The sequence below is a fragment of the Taeniopygia guttata genome, chromosome 1 (genome assembly GCF_048771995.1).
Source record: "Taeniopygia guttata chromosome 1, bTaeGut7.mat, whole genome shotgun sequence".
NCBI lineage: Eukaryota > Metazoa > Chordata > Aves > Passeriformes > Estrildidae > Taeniopygia > Taeniopygia guttata.
The window spans coordinates 89,726,124-89,746,635 of record NC_133024.1 but is presented as its reverse complement, the minus strand read 5'-3'; the positions used below and the strand labels follow the sequence as shown (position 1 = coordinate 89,746,635).

The 20,512-nt window shown below is 41.0% G+C and overlaps 1 protein-coding gene across 1 annotated transcript in view; it reads right to left on the bottom strand.

The window, feature by feature from the left end:
• Nucleotides 1-20,512, bottom strand: part of GAS6 (growth arrest specific 6) — a 38,298-nt gene that overhangs the window by 1,344 nt on the left and 16,442 nt on the right. Inside the window, exons 5-14 of the mRNA XM_030279468.4 lie at nt 16,589-16,711; nt 14,932-15,051; nt 12,814-12,939; nt 11,484-11,605; nt 11,251-11,369; nt 10,672-10,861; nt 7,057-7,221; nt 5,365-5,533; nt 3,682-3,854; nt 2,676-2,901 (exon numbers count right to left, since the gene is read on the bottom strand). Coding sequence (XP_030135328.4) covers nt 2,676-2,901; nt 3,682-3,854; nt 5,365-5,533; nt 7,057-7,221; nt 10,672-10,861; nt 11,251-11,369; nt 11,484-11,605; nt 12,814-12,939; nt 14,932-15,051; nt 16,589-16,711 — 1,533 coding nt within the window. The remainder of the gene's footprint in view (nt 1-2,675; nt 2,902-3,681; nt 3,855-5,364; nt 5,534-7,056; nt 7,222-10,671; nt 10,862-11,250; nt 11,370-11,483; nt 11,606-12,813; nt 12,940-14,931; nt 15,052-16,588; nt 16,712-20,512) is intronic.

The window sequence follows — 20,512 nt, the reverse complement described above, 5'->3', positions numbered from 1 at the left end:
CAAACAAAAACCCAACACAGTAGCACAATGACAAGAAAATCTACATGAGCTCTGTCCTCTACCTTTCCCCAAAGGTCTTTGGCTTATTTACAACCCAAAGCTGACCCAATCAAACTGGTTGTGCAATGGAAAATAATGAATGTCTCAAAGAATATTTAACCTCACAGTGATTCGGGTAGCTAAATAAATCACTTATCTTTACATTGAAGCAAGGACAACTTGAACAATAGCTTGTCCTGTTGACCCAAGATTATATTAAATTTAAAGTGTTCTGCCTGGAGATATGCAGGGCTGATGTGATCAGACATGGCTCAGACAAAATCTAGGATTGAGTGGGAGAGAGAACATTTGTGGGAGATCTGTAAGCCACAAAGAAATACTATAAACCTCTTCAGCTTCCTGGGGGAGAGCTACCATTGCTTGGTAGTTGCTTTATTTAGTGATGTTATCTATTTCCCATTCCTCCCCATTTACTAAAGTTTATCTGCAAAGTCTCCTAAAGGAATGCAGCATCTCTGTTGTAATACCTTACATGAATGTAAACTAAATTTTGAGGGAGGGGATGTAAACTAAATTCAGAGGGAGCTGAAGTTGTGACTTAACAACTTGAAGACTCGTCTAAGGAGTCAAGCAGATTGCTGTCACATGTGCCACAGAGCTGACTGAAAGACAGTGTGGGCTTTCAGATGAATTTGTAAGAGATTAAAAATAAATTAATTTTTTTTCATAGTGTTGTAGTTGTAAATTATGTGAAATATTTCATTTTCTGTTATGACTAGAAATGGATCTGTCCAAAATGTGGTCATGGAAAGATTTGGAAGCCTAGTTGAAAGGTTCCTTCACCTGGTGGAATGCATATTTTATGAAAAAATCACCTATGTGTCACATAAATTACATAATTTAGGATTTACCAGAACCGAAAAGCCTATAGAAAATTAATGTCTACATGTCCCCTCTTATCTGTTGAAACTCTAAGTAGTATTTCTTCCACATCTGCAACATTAGCTGTGCTTAGGATCAGACTTAATACATATTTGGATCCAGAAGTCTTTCTTTATTTGTGGCAAATGGAATAAAGATGTGAAGTTTGACCACTATACTGTTTTTTCCACAGGGTATGGAAGCATGGAAAAACTAAAAACTACGTAATGTTTTCAAAATCTGAATGAGCCAAACTCACTTAGATCTGACCATTTGGTATTGTTACTTAACCCAGAGTGATTAATCCAACTGAAGTGCTGAAATGTTTATTTATTTGGCAAATGACAGGGTTTCTCATGCAAGCACTGGGTTCCTCTCAATGGCAAAAGCAGAGTGCTGGCAGAAATTCCTGTTGCTAAGCACAACAGATCAAAGGGGGATAGTAGCTAAACCTACAGCAGCCAGCTGAGTCTGAGCTGCCACAGCCATGGTATCTCACCCTTAGCTCTGGCAAATTTTTAAAACCAGTTCTGCACCCAGCGCAGGTAGTCTAAGCAAACCACAGAGAACCTGGGACAGTGACAGAATGGGATGATTTTCTGAGCTGTGGAAGTCTCCACTGTGTACCTGAAAGCAGCTTAAAAGAAAACAGGCAACCTCTCTTGCCTGTGCAATGGCCAGCTTAGAGAATTCAATCTGAGAGTAGAAATGCCACATTTGGGATTTCAGCCTCGTTCCTGCCACAGTGTGAATGTTCCAGAGTATGTGGCCTCCCCCTTTCAGGTGTGATTGGAAGCCAGTTGCATCATCAGCATAAATCCCCTGTAAACTCTTGCTCATGGTGGGGACAGCCACACCATGTGTCCTGTATGCACCATGTGGCACCTCAGCCACCCTGTTCCAGCCTGACTGCTTCAGCACCTAACAAGAGGCCAACATTTGTACCTCTCCCATGCTTGGGCAAGTAAGGGCAAGATTTTGCTTAGCTGCTGGCATCAGAGACGTAAGTGTTCCTTTAATAGCATTCCTCAGCAGAAGGGACTGATAAACTTGTTCAGGCAGAGCAAGAAACAAACTCTCAAACTTGGCCAAAATTCACTATTCAGATGAAAGTTTGATCTTACAGGTTCAGAAGAGAGGAGCAAACTGACCTCCCAGAAGAAACCCTGCTGTTTCTGAAAAGCCAGAGACACTATACATGATGTTAACCCCTTGGTTGTGCCCTACATGAGCTCTGCTGGGATGCAGTCTTTGGGATGAGACATGCCTCTGCTGGGATGCCCTCTTTGAACTGTGATCAGTTCAAAGAGAACATCACCCAGGGAGGATCACCACACTGGGCTTCTCCAGTTTCAGGCAAAACACCTTGAGGCCCTAGTACTGCCCTCAAGGAGTGCTCCCACAGGTTCATTACATTAATGAAGTACTGCAGGAACCTGCAGTCCAGCTCCTGTGGATTTTACTGGGTTTAAGATAATAAACCAGCATACAGCAATCCTTCAGATTAAATAATTCCTATTGTTGAACAAGTAAAACATCCTCTTCTATTTTTGCCTCCAGCTACCCTCAGAAGGACACAATCATTCAAGAAAAGTGCAATCCCAGATCCATTTTGTTCTGCATTGAAGACAAAGCCTGCTCAAGCAGAAACAGAGAAGGATTCTCACAGCTTGAACATAAACAGTTTTCCTGACTCCCAGCTCAGCAAAGCAAGTTGGAAGTCTGTGGTCCATGGTACAAAACTGGAGGCTTACCTGGCAATCCTCCCACGTATGTCTTCGTTGACTGCAAAGAGCTCTCCAAGATGGACAGACTGTCCTCCAACTCAGAGATGCTTAGTTCACTCTCTCCTGCTTTCCCATCTACCCTCAGGGATAAGTGATCTTTCTTGAGGAGGACATCTACAGAGTGTTCCTTTTTATCACAGAAATTTATTGCCAGTCTGGACACAACTGTGTTCTCCAAGGCCATGATGATAAACTGAACAGCAGGGGAAAGAAAAAAAGAAAAACAGACAATGAGCAGAAAAATACCTAGCTACACTTAGCTAGAACCAGGATGAGCCCAATACGCCCTTTATTACAAATATTTTGCAGAGCCTCCAGAGAATTAGGCTTATTACTATTGCTGATTGTGTTCTGAGCTCATTTGCATAGATGAAAAACCAATGAACCAGTGGGACTAATTCCTGAAACTGTGTTTTCTCAAGGAGAGTTCTTAGTGAGTCTTGCAGAAGTCATTATATTGCACTGGGGACAAACTGGCTGGAGCTGCTGTACTATAAATGAAAATTGGCTCATGGCATTTAGTGCAATGGTTTACCCTTGTGGAATGCCAGAATTTAGCCCTTTGTTGTGAATGCCATTAAATAGTAGCTTCGACACTCCACCATAACTGGCTTTTCCCAGTACCTTTCCCACACCTAAAGCCTGTCTCTTGGCTCCTTTGGGACACCTACTGATAAGCAAAAATGGAAATCCCTCATTTATAGCACTAAACAGTTTCTGTGCCAGAAAATAAAACATGCCTGCATTCAAGAGAGCAGTTTTATCTTTTATCTAGACCACATTGGCAAAGAGCTCCCTATTAGCATCTGACACACACCTGTAAGAGGCAGAACTTAGGCAAGTTTCAGACCATGTCCTTAACAGGTGGGACAAATAATGAGGCAGGCAGCAAACCTAACAGCTGTTTCTGAAACTGACTTCCAGTTACCAGGAAACAGGAAGGAAACTTCTCTACAAAAATATTTGTTTGTACCTGTTGCTTCACTTTCTTTGTGGAGTGATAGTCAATCAGAGAGAGTGATAAAGGGACAGATGCTTCTTCTGTAACTAGGGCAAACAGCACACCAGTATCTGTTGCTGGTTGAATTACAGCATTTACTTCAATTTCCCAATTTGTCTTGGTTTCATTTCCAGAAGAAGGTTGCACTGCAGAAAAAAGAAATTCATGGACAATGTGTCAAATGGGTAAGCTGTTCAATTTCTCCCTAGAGAAGAGCATATGCAGATGAGCATCTGGAGGGACTGCCAAATTTTTTTAATTAAAAAAAAAAATCATTTAAAAGCACCTGAACATAAAATTGGATAAGAAAATGGCATCAGTTTCCTCTTGTTACCTTATGCATTCTGCTGCTTTTCAGAATGTCAAAGGATAACATAAAGTTTTTTATCACAAAGAGTTAATCAAAATCCCATGGCTGCCAGTCTGACACATTCAAAGAACTGCTGCAAGATAGGTCAATCAAAACCCAATTTTTTTACCAGTCTGTCCAAAGATCATTGAGGAATTTGAGTTGAAATTTGGCACGCAGAAAACATTTCTATGAAAGCCTGTATTAAACTCAAAAACTGTGTAAGTGTACTACACTCATCACCTACTCAAACTCTTCCTGATCACTGATCTCTCAGAAGTGTGGTATGTTTTATTCCACCCACTGAACCCTGAATCAAACTTTTTGGTATCTTCTTACTGCCTCAGTGCCCTAATAATTTAAAATGTAATGCAAGCTGCAAAGAAACATCTCAACCTGCTCCTGCAACCTCCCTTCACAGGACTATTAGCTTTGCTAGCTCACCACATCTTGAAATACAATAATCCATTCTTTCTAAAGCTTACCTATCATCTGCACTTCACCTGCACTTTAGATGCTGCCTTGTCTTTACTTTGCAACTTTTGACTCCATGTGCTAAGTAATATGACAGACACTTGGTACTCCCTAATTTACCATGGCACAGCAGAAAAGTCCACATAACACCGAACAGATGGCTCCTGCAGAGCAGGACTTACACAGTAGACTGAAATAGATGGTCAGCATTTGTGTGAGTTCAGAACTACTGATAGCTGATTACACAGATGAGCAAACACAATAATGTAGAACAATAAAAGGTGCCTTTCTGAGTGCGACATTAGTATGGACAAGTTTGACTTGAAACCTGTTATTACTGTATGCCAATTTCATTGGCTTCTATCAGAGACATGCTTAGTGCATAGTCCCAAGTGTAAGTAACGACACCCCTTAATTAAAAGTGAATCCAAGACAATGGACAATAATAATTTTTCTGTCTATCATAACCCTAAGATACAGCAGTATGGCTTGCAGGTCTCCCTGTTGAGCAGAAAACAATGGTAAGGAATGGAAACACCTAAGCTGCTGAAAGAGAGATGTAAAGCCTCTAAGGCTGAGGATGAGCTGGAGCCAGTCTGGGTGTGAAATGTATTACTGGAGCTACACAGAAAGAACCTAATCCCTGCTGGGCATATTTGCACTGTCTCGAACTATGATTTATAGGCCTTCCTTCACTAAGAACCACAAGTGTAATCTTTTCTGCATCAATCAACAGTGAGTCTGGCATACACCTAAATTCTATACCGTTTATTAACCAGGTATGGTTAATGGCAGGACAACAGGTCAGAAATAAAAAATCCCAGCCTACTTACTGTAAGTAAGATTAAACACAGCAAAACCTCGGCCAGGATAGAAAGACCCTCGTCCTGCTACAGCAAAGCACTGCATCTTTTCATTCATCTTTATGGTCTCTTGGATAGAGGTGTCGTCCCCATTCAGCCAGTTCCATGCCCGCATGCAACCATCCAGACGAGGGTTAATCTGGGAAGACAAAGCAGTATCTTATGCCTCAAATGATTGTTCAGTGAAGAGGAATTGTGTGCAAAGGAATACTGAGTTATATTATGAAACTAAACAGTAGAAATAATTTTGACATGTTATGTACGTGCAAGCCAATAGGCAGCAACGCCAATCCTGCAACCCCAAGCAAGTGAGTGGTCAGTATTTCCCCAGGAAACTCCCCTGAGCTCAGCTTGTCTCTATAGGCCAAAAGGGCACTAGCTAGTGCAGGTGCTGATTTGGTTGTATTGATTCTATAAGCTCCTCTATGTGTTGCCCATCATTAATACCACTTATTTCTAAAGCTCTGTAGCCAAAGCTCCATAACTCAGCATTGCAAATGCTGGAGGCTAACTTAAGGCTGAAAATCCCAATCCTTTTTGTCATTGCAAACAGCCTGCATGACACACAAGACAGATACTGGAGCTGACCACAGTATAAGTTTTTGGGTTCTGGCTCAAGGAGGGGTGCCTGCACCACAAGCCTGGCACACCGCTCTGTACACACCTTATTCCTTCCAGCTTCTAGTTAGGCTATCCTGTACCTAATATCAGCATTGAAATGTGAGACAGTCTGTAAAGAGAAGGCTCATTGCAAAGCCTCTAAATCAGCACCACTACCCCCAATTAAGTAAAGGAGAGAAAGAATTAAGTGTCTGAGCCAGGATAAAAACCTGAGGAGTTTCTGGCTCTCAATCCTAGGTTCTGAGTACACCTTGGGCTTACTGTTTCTGACAAGCTGTGGCCTTGAATGACTTCTTGTGAGGCACAGGAGCTGTGAGGCTCAGCTGCTGCACTCCCAGTCACAGAGCCACAAGCTTGTCACCTCGTTCAGGAATAAAGAAATGCAAATTTGGATTTCAAGGTGCCAACTCTGCTTGTGGTGGACATTCGAACCAGCCTGAGCAGCAGCTATTCGAAAAACACAACAATCATCCAATCTTACCCAAGGACTGCCTTAACTTTTATTCATATGCTGTATCAACTTCAATTAGGAGGAAATAAAGAAAAAAAGCTCCTGTTTTTCCTTGGGTCTCACTATACTGACACAGCAAACACATACAGCAAATTGTGATTTGTAACATGCGAAGAACAAACTTTGGTCACAACACAAGGAGTGCCCTTGATGTTGGTTCCAGACTTAGTAGGCACAGTGGCACCCTCACACAGCAGCATTCCCACTGACCCCTCCCCTGGGCCACTCCTGCTCTCCGAGCCAGCATTACCACTGTGAATTTTGGCATGTGCTCCAGTTTTGCTGTGCAGTATTTTGTGGGATACATCTCACCCAAACTTACCAATCAAAAAATCTGGAGACTCAACTTAGCTACTGGCTTAGGCTCCTGCTATAGTCAATGGACAGAAAGCTGTATCTAGAAGGTAATAATTCCACCTGTTTCAGGGCAGGTTGAACAGCTCTCAGGAAGGATCTACATTACCCCAAGAGAATACTAAATCAAGCCCTTCAGGCATGCAAAGGAACACAAGTTATCATGCTATACTTACCGGTACAATAAGGTCCTTTGTTTTGAAAGGAATGCCTCCTACTGTCAAATTCAGCTGATACACTCCCTTGTCTAGTGTAAACAGGTTTCCTGAGACAGCTATTTTCATAACTGCATCCCTGTTGACCTTTATAATCAAATTGCTTTCAAGTTCCTCAACAGAGATCTGAAAAAGTAAAATTCCAAATTGAGTTACTAAGTATGAATAGAACTTAGTGTCTGCAGTCTCAGCTACAGGACAGACCCCAGTGAAATCCCCAAGATAAAGAAATATTTTCAGTCCCCAAACCTCTTTGTTCACCTTTTGTTACCTTCCACCTTGATATGTAAATCTACTCTAGAAAGCAGTCTGTGATTAACCTTTATGGTGAACACTGTCCATCTACTTCAAAACAGCTACAGAAAAATGTGAGTGGATTAAATACGTGACTTTTGTAGGCTGCTTTATGCAAAATGTAAATGCAATAATGAGCTATTAATAAGAAAGTTCCTATTGCAACTGCATGTGAAAGGAAAAGCTGGAAGGACAAACAAGATGTCTTTTGTTGGATCAATGTACGGTAACACAGAAGCCTCTCATACCCAATATTAACCTCTTCAAAAAGCACAACACAGAATGGAATTTTTGAGAGGGCAATAAAAATGTGTAATAGGCAATAACTTTTCTCTCAGAAAAGCATCTGCAAGTTTTGCCTCCGTGTCTCTGTAAAGCTACTTCTAGGAAGATTCTATTGCCACTGAAATTTCAAAAAAATTTCATCATTTTGATTACGACCAGGCTGCACAGAGAAGCACTATAAAGCTTCTATGGAAGGAGAGAAGGTGAAGCCCAAAGCTGATGCAACAGACTGACCAGCAGCCAAGATGCTGCCAGCTTGGGACATGGATCCTGCTACCATGGGGTAGTTCTCTGGCTGTAGCAGAAGACAGTCCCAATCCTTCTGTAAAGAAGAAAGGAACACACCTCCACTATTTCATAATCTTCTACCCACTCTATGACAGGTACTCCACCTACTCACTCTTCATCTGTATGGCTCTGTCCCCTGGGACACCCAGATGCTGCTTCCATCAGTGAGCTGCTGTACAGAGCCGATTATCTATTTCAGAGGATGTTTAGACATGTCCTTCCCTCTCCCTGCTAGCAGTTTAGGTCCTGAGCATTCTTTCTGTGTTTTGACTAGCAGTCCCAAAATTGCTCTTATCAGCCATTCTGAGTTCTTGCTCTGTGGCTGTAACATAAAGGAGGATAGGGTTGAGCAGGTTGTACCTGGGCACTCCCTTTAGATTGCAGTCCTCAGTAATGAAGATTAAGTGAATTTGATAGTAGGCTTTCCTCCTCTCATGAACCCTTTTTCTTCTCTTGTGAATTCCAGTACAATTTGGTTTATATTGCTACAACACTGTTTCCACCTGGTGCCACATCCTACGGGACATGAATTTATTTGTCTGCAGCTTTCTTGTTTAAAGTAGTACCTACATCTCCAGACTGCGTTTCATGGAGACACACAAGCCAGTCTCAAAGAGGCTTTTTTTTGAGTATTGGATGGCTGTGAAACCCATTCAGTGTGGGGAAACATAAGCCCATAGGTCATGGCAGTCTCAGCCCAGCTGGCTGAGCTACACAGGCTGTCCTCACACAGACACCTCTGCCCAGGGTCGTGGTCACCACTGCCCTAATGCTCCAGGCTGTGGAGTGCCACAAGGGGCTGGCACAGACCATCTCCCTGCTCCTGGCACGGACACTGGGCAGACACAGAGCAAATGGTTATTGGGAAAAGCTGGCTGCAGCAGTGCCCATACTGTGAAGAAATACTGCTACTTATAGGGCCACCAGAATTCAGGGCCCTCTAAAATTTTATTAGATTGCATAGCAAGTAATAATATAAAAATAATTTTTAAAAATTCTGAGTTCTTAGCTGCATCTGATCTTTAATACAAGCAAACACAAATCAATGAAAACTTCTATAAGAAAAGAGGTTAATCCCTGTGGGAATTCTCAACAGATTCCAGTTTTGGAAATCACATTCTGCCTATTTTACAATGCCCTCTGGCTGTTTAAGCTCCTGCTTCTTGTAGTCAAAGCTTAATACCATCACAAATAAACTAAAAAAGGAAGCATTTCAGTAGGTTAGCATCCTGCTCAATTCCCTACTCTTGTGACAAGGAGAAGCTACTTGCTGCCTGCCACAATGGCTTAGGGACATTCAGGAGGACAGTTCCCATAGCTAAGAGTTCCCATATGCTTAGGCATAAGGGCAGTCAGCTTTGTGTTTTGCATTCATGCCTTGGATAGCTCACAGCACATAGCCAGCCTGTCCACTGTTTGCTGAAAAGCAAGTGAACAGCACTGGCAAGGGACAGACCTACAGTCAGCTGCAGGGTTAAAACCAAATACCAATCTTGATTGCTTAACTTTCAGCCCTGACATTTAACAGTGCAGGTAAGTTATTATTTCTGCTAACCAGACTGTGTCCTCAGAGCAGGACTAGACTGAACACTGAAAATAAGACAAAATGATGACTGTTTTTGGAAATGCAAAACAAACAGAAGGCGAGTGCATTCTCTACTATCATAATTTCATACGTGCCACTTCATCCAGCTGGATTACACACAAATAACCACATTAGAAGTCTTTCCTGAGGTTTGCTTGTTTGCGTTTTGCTTGTTTGCTGGTTCAATGCTCATTTCAAAATATTTTAGGAAGCATTAACACCAGAGAAAATACCTAGGTAGAAATACTGACCTGAAGTTTTGAAAATACCATCATATTTCAGTGAAAGTATGCAACTTTGCTCAAAAAATGAGAACATTTCTGGTGCTTTTTCATATCCCTTGCTTTTAAATACTCATATTGTTTTTCCATCTGCTGAAACTTAAATTGTAAAATTGCTATTTTCTCACAACCCATATGAAGTTGTTCTAATACCCAAAGTCCTCTGGTTAATATCTAACTAAAACTAAGGGCTTGATTCTGTGCATACTGAAATCCAGACTAAAGCTCACAACTGCACTTGAGCCTGGACTGTGACATCTGAAGATTATTGGTGTTGTGTTTCATAGAAAGTGAGGCTGCAAAGTACACACAAGTCCATGCTCAAAATGAAATGTGTGGCTACATGTTTTATAATAGGAGACAGTAAAAAGAAATCCTTAAACAGGATTTCTCAAATTAAAAACCATGCCAGAAAGAGAAAAATGGAAAAGTGCAGGAGGGGATAAAATGTAGGAACATATTTACAGTTGTATCACTCAGCCATATAGATTAAATGTCATTTAGAGGTGTGTGACACTAGATGTCAAGAAGTGAGCCAAGGATGAAAGCAAGAGATAAGAAAAAGCGGCCGAGAAAGGAGAAATCAACAGCCCCCCAGCAAACCAGGCAAGGTCCCAGGTCTCAGAGGTGTAAAATAGGAAGTCAAGAGGCTAAAGGCTCTGCTTTGGGGCAGTATCAGCGCTGCACTGTTTTACTTTGGGAGACAGTCACCAGAATTATGGCCATTAACTTGCTCCAGGTCCATTCCTGTGGCATCACTGCATGATGCTCTCTCCTTCACTTGTGTCATGCTATCTATGACAGGCCAAGAAGGAGTGAGACCTCAGCAGGGTCTGGACTCACCGTTTGCCACATGCCGTGGTTGATAAGTGGCCCGGTGCTGGTCACGCGGCCGATTCCGCTGTATTTCAGCTGCAGCTCCAGCCGTCCTTTGCGCAAAGCCAACACTATCCATGTGCTGTCTTGATGGCCTCCAGCAAAGAAAAGGATACCTTCAGGATCAAAGGTTCTAAAGTCGAACTCAGCCACAAGTCTGACCACACAGGTGCCAAGAAATAAATTAGTTATGCAGAGTTCAAAAACCAGAGTATTTTCCATACAGATAGCATCAATTCTAGCAGCTCTAAAGCCCTGTAAAACATACTAGCTTTTAATGCACTCCTGAAAGCCTTAAGATGTAAGTACAGGTTTTAAAACATCATCAAGAATAAAGAACACAATACCATATTTCAGTAATTATCCTAGCAGCTCTGTGGTCAAGGCTGCCTTTCTTAATTATCGGTTTAGGTAATGTTTAGCATATTAGGACTTCATAATCTAAGCAAATAATGATGACTGTAGGGTCAATTATTATTGTAACAACCCCTTTGCATGCATCAAAGCCAGTAAGAGCTTTTCATTGCCGTTCTAAATTGTCCTCACCTCGTCAGTTGTTTCCTTTTGAAGCGCAGCCTGATAACAGGAGTGCCACTGAACATCCTCCCCAGGTGCAAGGATTTAACACTCCTTCCAACAGCAAAAGGCACACATGGTATGATATTCTATAATCAAAACACATTTCTGAGTGCTTATTGTCCTCACACAGCAGAAAGAGAATCAGGGAATGCTATAAAGTAAAGGTCTGTTTGCAGTTATAGCAATGAACACTGACATACCTCACATGTATTCATGTCCTGGGAAAGTTTCACTCCCCCTCTGCCATCACAATGACAAGTGTAACTCCCTGGTGAATTGACACAGGTCTGTTCACAGAGCTTTTCTTTGCATTCATCTATATCTACAGCAAAGAGAGATAAAAACACTGAGTTTTTTAAAACTTGATAGAGCTGAGGGAATGGCCTGAAGTTGTGTCAGGGAAGGTTTAGGTTGGATATTAGCAAAAAGTTTTACACCCAGAGGGGGGTTGGACACTGGAACAGGCTCCCCAGGGAAGTGGTCACAGCACCAAGCCTGACAGAGCTCAAGAAGCATTTGGACAATAGTCTTGGGCACATGGACTGTTGGGGATGGTGCTGTGCAGGGCTGGGAGTTAGGCTCTATCCTTGGATCCTTGTGGGTCCCTTCCAACTCAGCTTATTCTGTGAAATCTATTTTCACAGACAGATTCCAGCTGCCCAAAGATACATAGCAAGTCAGTGGGAAGGCTGGAAGCAGAACTCAACTACTTGTCTGCTGGAGCAGAGCCCTGGGCTGTAACTTCTAGACAAGACTTCCTTCAGGCCCCTTCTGCTATGCCTGTAGTGACTGACTTCTGCTCCTTGCCGTCAGGGACTGCATTTAAAACCTGAGTTTCTCACTCACTGTTTTCTTTTTTTCTTCCGCTATTTTTTATCTTCTTCACAAACAAATGCAGGAAAGAAAACTGTGACAGCCCACAGGGATCTCTTCAGGCAGAGTTTAACACTTAATGCCCAACAGGACTGGTTGGAGTATGATTTGAGTCATTACGTTAACTTAGACAAAAGGCAGGGAATAATGCTGGTTTTGGAATACTTCCAAAACTTACTCAGTTGAGAAAGCTTGCAGCAGTATAGCCAGCAGAGCTGTGCATGGTTCCAGTACATATTAAGTTCTTAGTTCAGGGTAATACCACAAGATAGGTTTTGAAAAAAGAGCTACTGCTTTGTAACTTTTCTTGTCCTATGAAGAGAGACAGCAACATGCGCAGATGCTTCTGAGCTTTCACCAGATCTTGCACTTGTTGAAATTTCAAGAAATTTCAGTACTTTGGCTCATACAGCTTGATTCAAGTCATCAAAGATGACTGCAAATTCACTGAACTCAAAGATAACAGCAAGCTCGATGAATTCAAAGGTGACCGCAAACTGCAAACTTACTCCTAACTAGGGAAAGAGAACAGAACTCCAGTGTGCAGGCAAGATTTAAAAAGAAATAAAAAAGCTTTTACTAAAGCCTGAAATTAAATTTCTGGGGTTCTACAGATTTAAATTATAAAATAAATGCTAACACATTTCTTGAGCTTACCCTGACAAGTTTTTCTCACGTTATCGTACTTGTAGCCTGCATCGCAAAGACATTCATATGAGCTAATTAAATTTTTACAGTGAGCTTCTCCACAGATGTCTGCTGATGCTGTGCATTCATCTATATCTGCAAAACAAGCAATTAAACAACACAACCTCAGAGGAGTATAATCACTTCACTGCTCACATAGAGTAAGCTTAGGGCAAGTAGATCTCTGCATAACTTTAGAAACTGAAAAAAACAGGATCTTTAAGAACCCACTTTTAGGGTTAGCTAGATATAAGAAGTGACTTCAGGCTTCAAAAATCAGTTGGTCTTTTTTACCTTAAGCCATTAACAACTGTTGGAATAAGCAATGCAAAGTGAACCAGGATTAAAACTGTAAAACAAAACAGCTACCACAAAACCAAAAAGCCCCACTCTCTTCAATCAGGGGCTTGAAACTGCAGGTTTAAAAAAGCAACAGGCAGAAACTTAGGAGCAGCAGCATGAATTTTACCAAAACACTGAAGGAACACTCAGACACTTCAGAGATTTCTGCTCTGTGTTCTCAGACAGGCAAACAATACATTTTCATATATTTACAAAGCTAAGATCTAAATCTGCTGGTCTGTAGTGGCAAGGGAGAATTGAAGCAGCCCAATTTGTCACATGCCAGAGAGATATGGGGTTTTGCCATAAGGGCAGGCAATGAACTGGAACTAGAAGTCCATAAAAAAACCTGATTGTTTTCCTCACATGTTAACTAATATTCTGCAGAATCCCGGTGTTGACAAAACATTTGCAGTATACTGAGAGTTTAATATTTACTTTTGCTTTCTAGTATGTGTTAAAACTACAATTATTCATTACTCTTGTTGATTTTCCCATGTATGAGTGAACTGGCTGAGTAACCTATGTAGCTCAGCCTACAAATCAAGATGAGAGAACTTTTGTGTGTATGCTCACAATGACAGGAACAGATATTTAGAAAATCAAAATGCAATGATAAATCTGAGCTATCAATTACCACACCTGACAGTAATCTCAGCAGCTGGAAGGCCACATTTTGAAGCTACAGCATGTTTATATAGTAGTGCTCACTGTGCTCTAGGAGACAGTCCTAGGTTTTGGAACAAATGTACATACACAGCAAACAAACACGTATGTGAGCCTCTCACCATCCACCTGTCCATGCTGACTGGCACCAGAGAACAATTCAAAGGTGAAGCTGGCTCTTCTAAGTTGCTCCTCCCATTAGGAACAGATACAATGTAATCTATACAGCCATCATTTTTTAGAGTGGAAGTGACATAGAAACAAAATCTTGCTCTTTTTCTTTTTGCTGGTAGCATTAAGAAGTTGATCAAATCATGTATGCAAATTGTTTAGAAATATGTCATCACACCCATCTCTAAGAGATATATACCTGTTTTTTCATAAGATGAATGTAATTTTAACAGCCACCTGTTGTTGAATTATTGAGTTTGTCTCAGCATGCAGTCTCTTAACACTTTTAAAATCTCAGTTGCTTAAGTTTTGGTTATGTAAATTCATTCGGCAGTTTCAATCAGAAACTTCAGGTCCTCATTTTCTGTTCTCAGCTGGTATGTAAAATAGCTGCCAAACTTCACTAGGGCCTTTCTACACCTATTAATATTGAGTTGCAGTGAATTTAGCCTTCTGTATCTATCCAAATTCATTAACTGCTGCACACATCCAAATCTAAAAAAATAAAATAAGAAACACACAAAAGTAAAACAAATGGCTCACATACTACAACATTGTGAGTCTGGAAAAAATCATGAGAACAAATCTGGCCAACACTTCCTCCTCTCAATGTCAGGATATGAGGATTGATCAACTAAACAAATTTAGCACAATCCAAGCCACAAATCCTCTGTGAATCACGCCTGTGTTATGCTCTTGAGAGTATCATTGTCCAATTGCTGACAAGCCCAGGCATGTAGGAGCATCCAGCATAACCCCAGTGGAGAAGAGCTAAGAGGAGTTATCAGCAAGTTTCTGCTGGGCTAGGGAGCAGACCAGGACTACTCAGGGCAGCCCAGCTCTAGAAAATACAGACACAAGTCAGGAAGCAACCCCCTGAAGCAAACTGAGAGTCCCAGCAAAGCTTACCTTCACATATTTTGCTGTCTTTAAGAGCATAGCCACTGTAGCATGAGCACTGGTAGCTGCCTAGCTTGTTGAGGCAGAGTTGGTTACAGCCACCATTCTCCGTTCTGCATTCATCAACATCTACATCAAAAGAAAGTGTCACAGTCAGGTTTTCACATCTGTAAATAATCTACAGGGTCACAGTGCAATAGGTGTTGGGAAGGAGAAAGATCAAACAAGAAACAGTATTACAGATGCAACACAGTGATAACAAAAAGCACAAAGATTTCGTTCAAACACTTCATGTGTATAAGCTCAAGTTTGTTTAACTTACTATTCAGTTACAGATCCCTCTCTTTTTTTTTTTTTTTTTTTTTTTTGTGTATCTCCTTCACAGCTCTGAGAACACATAAAAGTACCTTTAGTCACTGTGGAAGCAAAGAAGCTTGTTGCAGAAACAAACTATTTATGTATTTTATAACTAAGTACTAAAATAATGCTATAGCCAAGAAGTTCAGGAAAAATCTTTAAATGAAACAGGAACACTATATTGTTACTATTACAGAACTCATGAGAACATAGGAAGTTCCAAGTTCACACCTGCTGAACATTTATGAGCTTAACTGTGCCCCACTGAAATTGGCAGCAAAAACCTGTAAAATCCAGCAGAGCCTGAGTTTCACCCTCAATCTACTCTACGGGACTCCAGAGTTAGCTGATGAGTAGAACGGCAGGTTGTGGCATTTTATATAAGAAAATAAGGAAATACGCTGCAGACTGATCAGTGTCTGAGCTCTCAAAGCCAACTGGATACTGACTGGTCTGCTTTCTGAATTGATGAAATAAGATGCTTTAGTGATCCTATAAACTCATCACAATATTTACATGAGAAGGACAGGATTGGATTTCCGGCTGTCTTGGTTGCCACAATTCTGGACTGTCTGAATACAATTTCTAGCCATTACTTAGTATTGGCAAGCAAAAAAGCAGTGGCCCTGACAGGAAGCTTTGCAGGCAGAAGAAAAAACCAAAGAAACCAGAAAACAAGAGGAGACAAGATAACTTGTAGAGAAAATTCCGTAGGCAGCTGGAACTTTTTGCACCAATATTTACTGTCTAAAATTCTCCTTTGAAGTGATGGAAATACCCCAATGGAATATGTGGAATTAAGTGGATGGAATAAGGTCAGACTAGAAAGGAGGCTTTAAGAGACTAATTTTCTCAATTTGTGTGTCATCAGACTCAAACCTCAACTTGCCAACTGGAAGTCATTGTTCCTACTGCAGGGATGTTAGATGGGAAGATGGGCCAGCTTCTCTGGCTCTGTGATCTGTGATGTGTTACACCAGGGTTCACAGCAGCAGCTGATGCAGTTCTGCTTGAAAAGCCACTACTGCTCTATTCCTGCTGCTGCTTTCAGAGGGGTGGAGCAGAATGTTGGAGCATAACTTCTTGGATTACCTTGCCAAGACCAAGCTGAGCTCCACTAAAGTAATATAAAAATGCTGATGCGAAAAACTACCTGTTTCCCAGGAAGGGTAAAAACACGAACAATGTGTAATCCAGATTCAGTTCTTTGACTTTGAATTATGCAGCACAGTATCAGTGACCCTTTGAGAATACAGCAAAACCCAAAATATCTTTGTTACAAGAATACAAGATAATGAAACCAAATTACCTTTTTCACATTTTTTTCCCTGCCAGCCATGCTTGCATTCACAATAGAAGTCCCCCTTGAGATCCTTGCATTTGACGGTCCCTTCTTTATGACAAGGATTGGGAGAACACTGGTTTGGCAAATCTGATTTATGCAAGGAATAAAAACACCAAAACAAAACAGATGAACACATTGAAGTCACTGACAACCAGGTGTTTCACTCTCATTAGAAGATGGGAATCTTAAACAGTACTGGGGAATCACTCACAAATACTTGTACCTGGCAAAACTGTAAGCTAATTCTTAGTGCTCACATACCAAACAAGCTGTGCCAGGAATTTTGCAGAGCACATGCAGTGGAATTCACTTAATTGTGAAAGAGAGTGAGATACCACCCCCATATCTGAAGGACATATCCTGAAAGGAATAACTCATTATAGTTTATTTTTTTTATTCTCATTAATTTTTGAGAAAAATAAAAAATCAGTATCAACTAAAGTACTCAAGAAAGGATGGACACTCTTTTCAATCACTTTTGGTAGTTAAACTGAGAGTCTTACCAGGGCTGATAGATTTCTGGCAAATCCACAAAAGTTTATAAATGAAATTTTTGTTAGATCTTTTCTATTACATAGAATGAAAATAAAAAAGGAATACCCATGTGTTAACAGCCAAGAAATAGCAAACTATTAATCCAGTTTACAAAGAGACAATGTTCCTATGGGGATTTTTAAGCCAAGTTCCAGGATTTGACAATGAGTTTTCTCATATGAAAGAAGCAAGGGAGTTGTCAGCACATTTTGGGAACGATTGAAGGAATAAATCTCTATGTAACTACTCACCAACCGTAGTTACCTGTCCAAATTCACCTACCCACTTACCTGCACAACACCCAGGGACGGTGCTTCAAAGGGGTAGTTAAAGGAAGGAGAACACCCTGTTTCCACAAAAAATGAGTTGGTAGCTATCATGTAGTAGTAACCTATTAACACCAGCGTTCTAGATCAGTGGTGTTCAAAAACATGAATATGTTAACTGTTTTCACAACTTTAACCAGAAGGAACAGTGCAGGAGCTTCTTCTGCAGATTGCAAAGCTCACCAGTTCAAGAACCTTTCTTTTCATTTATCTCCTCCCAGCATTTGAAAGTGCCCAGAGTGTATACACTAAGTGAGCAGCAGCAGAAAAGACTTACACTGGTTTCCATGCACTGGTTCTGCTGAGTCCAGTACAGACTCTTGATATTCTGAAACGTGACTTTGTAGCATGACAGGGAGGCTTTTAGGAGAGGAACTGTTTGTAGATTAGCAGCCCCATGAAACGTCTCAAACTGAGAAAAGTTAAGACTCCTTCTTTTGTCAGGTCTCTTCTCAGCTTCCTCTGTGTGATCCTGAAAGTCACTGTCAGGACAAGCTACTTTGAAAGAACTTTAACACTTCTGTGAGTGCAGGCAGTAGCAGCTCCATCTGATGTCTCATAAAGCACTGAACAGCACTTTTGTTTGCACTGACTCTCTCAGATTTAAATCTCAGGTGGTTGAGGTTTGCAGGCATTCCCTGGGGTCACTTGTGTGACCTCCCTGCTCAGGCAGGGCCACCTACAGCCAGTTGCTCAGGACCATAGCCAGAAGGCTTTTGATTATCCCAGGGATGGTGACTCCACAAGCTCCCTGGGCAACTTGTGCCGGTTCTGGTTCACTCTCACAATGAAAAAGCATTTCCTGATGTTCAGACAGAACCTTCCAGTTGTGCAGAGCTGGGGCAAAGGCACTGCCAAAGAGGCCAGGCCACACAAAACAAAACACAGCTACATTGGCTGCCTTAACATCCACCTGCCAGAACACCTCCCAGTACATCACTGCCCAGCTGACACTGCTGGAGGTGGAGAAGTGGGGAAGGAGAGGCCAGGTTAAGGTGGCAATGAGCCACAATAGAGCAAGTCTGTCCAGGATGCTCCTTTTCCTATACAGATCAGAGTGTGTACATTAAAAAGGATGGTTTAGGTATAGCAAGCCACAGGGTTTTTTTTAATCAGCTCACACCAAGTCTCCTAAATATGGCAGTGTTTTCTGCCATTTGATAAGCAAATCCAGTCAACAGGATTATGCACAATTTATCTGGTGTATCCACAAGTTTCTGATTCCTCCCCTCAAACTGGATTCTGACATGCCTTGCAGAGCCACATGGTAATAACAATGCCCATCAGGGTAACCACCCATGGTATAATCCATAAATATCAACCACAGAGATTTCTATCACACAAACACTGTGCTGATTGTTTGCTCCCTCTTATCACAAGTTTAAGAACATAAGATACACTCTTATACTCTCCTGGTGCCTTCACAGTTGTGTTATTCTGCTGGTTTCATGGAAGGTGCTCCTGACTGAAACCATTGCAAAAGAAAAAACCTGAGCTTTTGTTCCCATTCATTTACATGACAGTTTTTTGTAAAGCTGTTAAAAGTAGTGATGAATATGACCTTTTCATGTGCTTTGAGCTGTGTCTGATAGCACCTATGAAGCTCATAAGCGCAGACAGAGAATAGAACTACCAATTCCATCTTTGAGATCTGAATGGAAACAAGACTTTGCTTATGCCCACTGACTGTCACTTTCAGTTCATTACTTTGTTCTGTGAATTTATTTTTTGATACCCACAAAATGGTTCATATTGAAACTTCATAAAATGCTAGGCTGCAAATAATTACACTCAGTAATTTAATAGTTAAAAGCAGGCACATGTGACCTAACAAAAATATAATTGAGTTTTTTAAGGCCATGTGTAACTTCATTTCCCAAAAGTCCTGTAGAACTTTCCAAAGCCTTGTAGAACTAAATCCTTAATTCCTAGATGACCTTGAGGATGTCTTTTAGAAAAAGATCCAGACATGCAGAGAAAGTATAGGTATCCATGTGTAAAGTAAGCAACTATCTGCAAAGCAATTATAAATACTCATCACAGTCAGTGGAGATAGTACAATAAACAAAGTCTGTGGAGGGACTCAGGTCTCCTCAGAGAAGACACAGTTTGGTTGGGGGAATCCCTCTAGAACTAGAGGAGATTAACTCTCTGCTAACTGTGATGGGAATACAGCTCATTTAAGCATGCAAGCTGGAAATCCCTATTTACACACTGTATCAAATCCTCTGAATCTGGAGCTGAATCCTAGCTGTAACCTGATCTCAAGAGTTTATGAAATTAGGAATCCTCACATATTCTGTCTAATCTGTCTAATCACTGTCATACTTAAAATTTTTACCTTTTTTTCAGTATAAACTATGTTAGTCAATCACTCTCCAGCCCTTTGGTTGTTCAATATCTTTGTACAACAAAAGAACCTTCCACTACCTTGTTTTGAGAGGAGAAAGGTGGAAAGTTAAGAAGAAAAGTTTGGAAGTGCCTTGCAGGCACAAACCCATAGAGATACATAGTCATTTGGCAGCATCTGTGAAAAATTAAGAAACACACTAGAATTGGCCAAGCACGAAGCCTGTCATTCTTCCAAGAGCATTTCAGGCTCCTTCTCTGTTACTTTTCCTGTGAATTGATGATGGCTAGACAAAACTCAGCCATTTAAAAACCTTTTAATATTTTAATGGGGGAAAATATTATCATTTTCTTTCCAAACCACTGCATCTGCAATGGGCAGAAATCCCTAAAAACAATTATTCAACTTTTATTTTTTCAGATTTTTTTCATCACTACCCTTTAGACTCTCATTTCGGAGACCTGATTAGTTGTTTGGAACAAGTGTTCCCAGTCAATATCACCATTTTCAGCAGAAACTCCTGTCTCTTTGCTGTGCCACATGCACAAGTAAATGTAATCATTCAGCCTCACATCCCACTTTGGACTAGCTGGCTTACTGCAGCCAACACAGGTACTACAGGTCTGAGAATTCCCAGTTCGAAGGACTCAACATCCATAAGTGATACTGCTGCAGTAT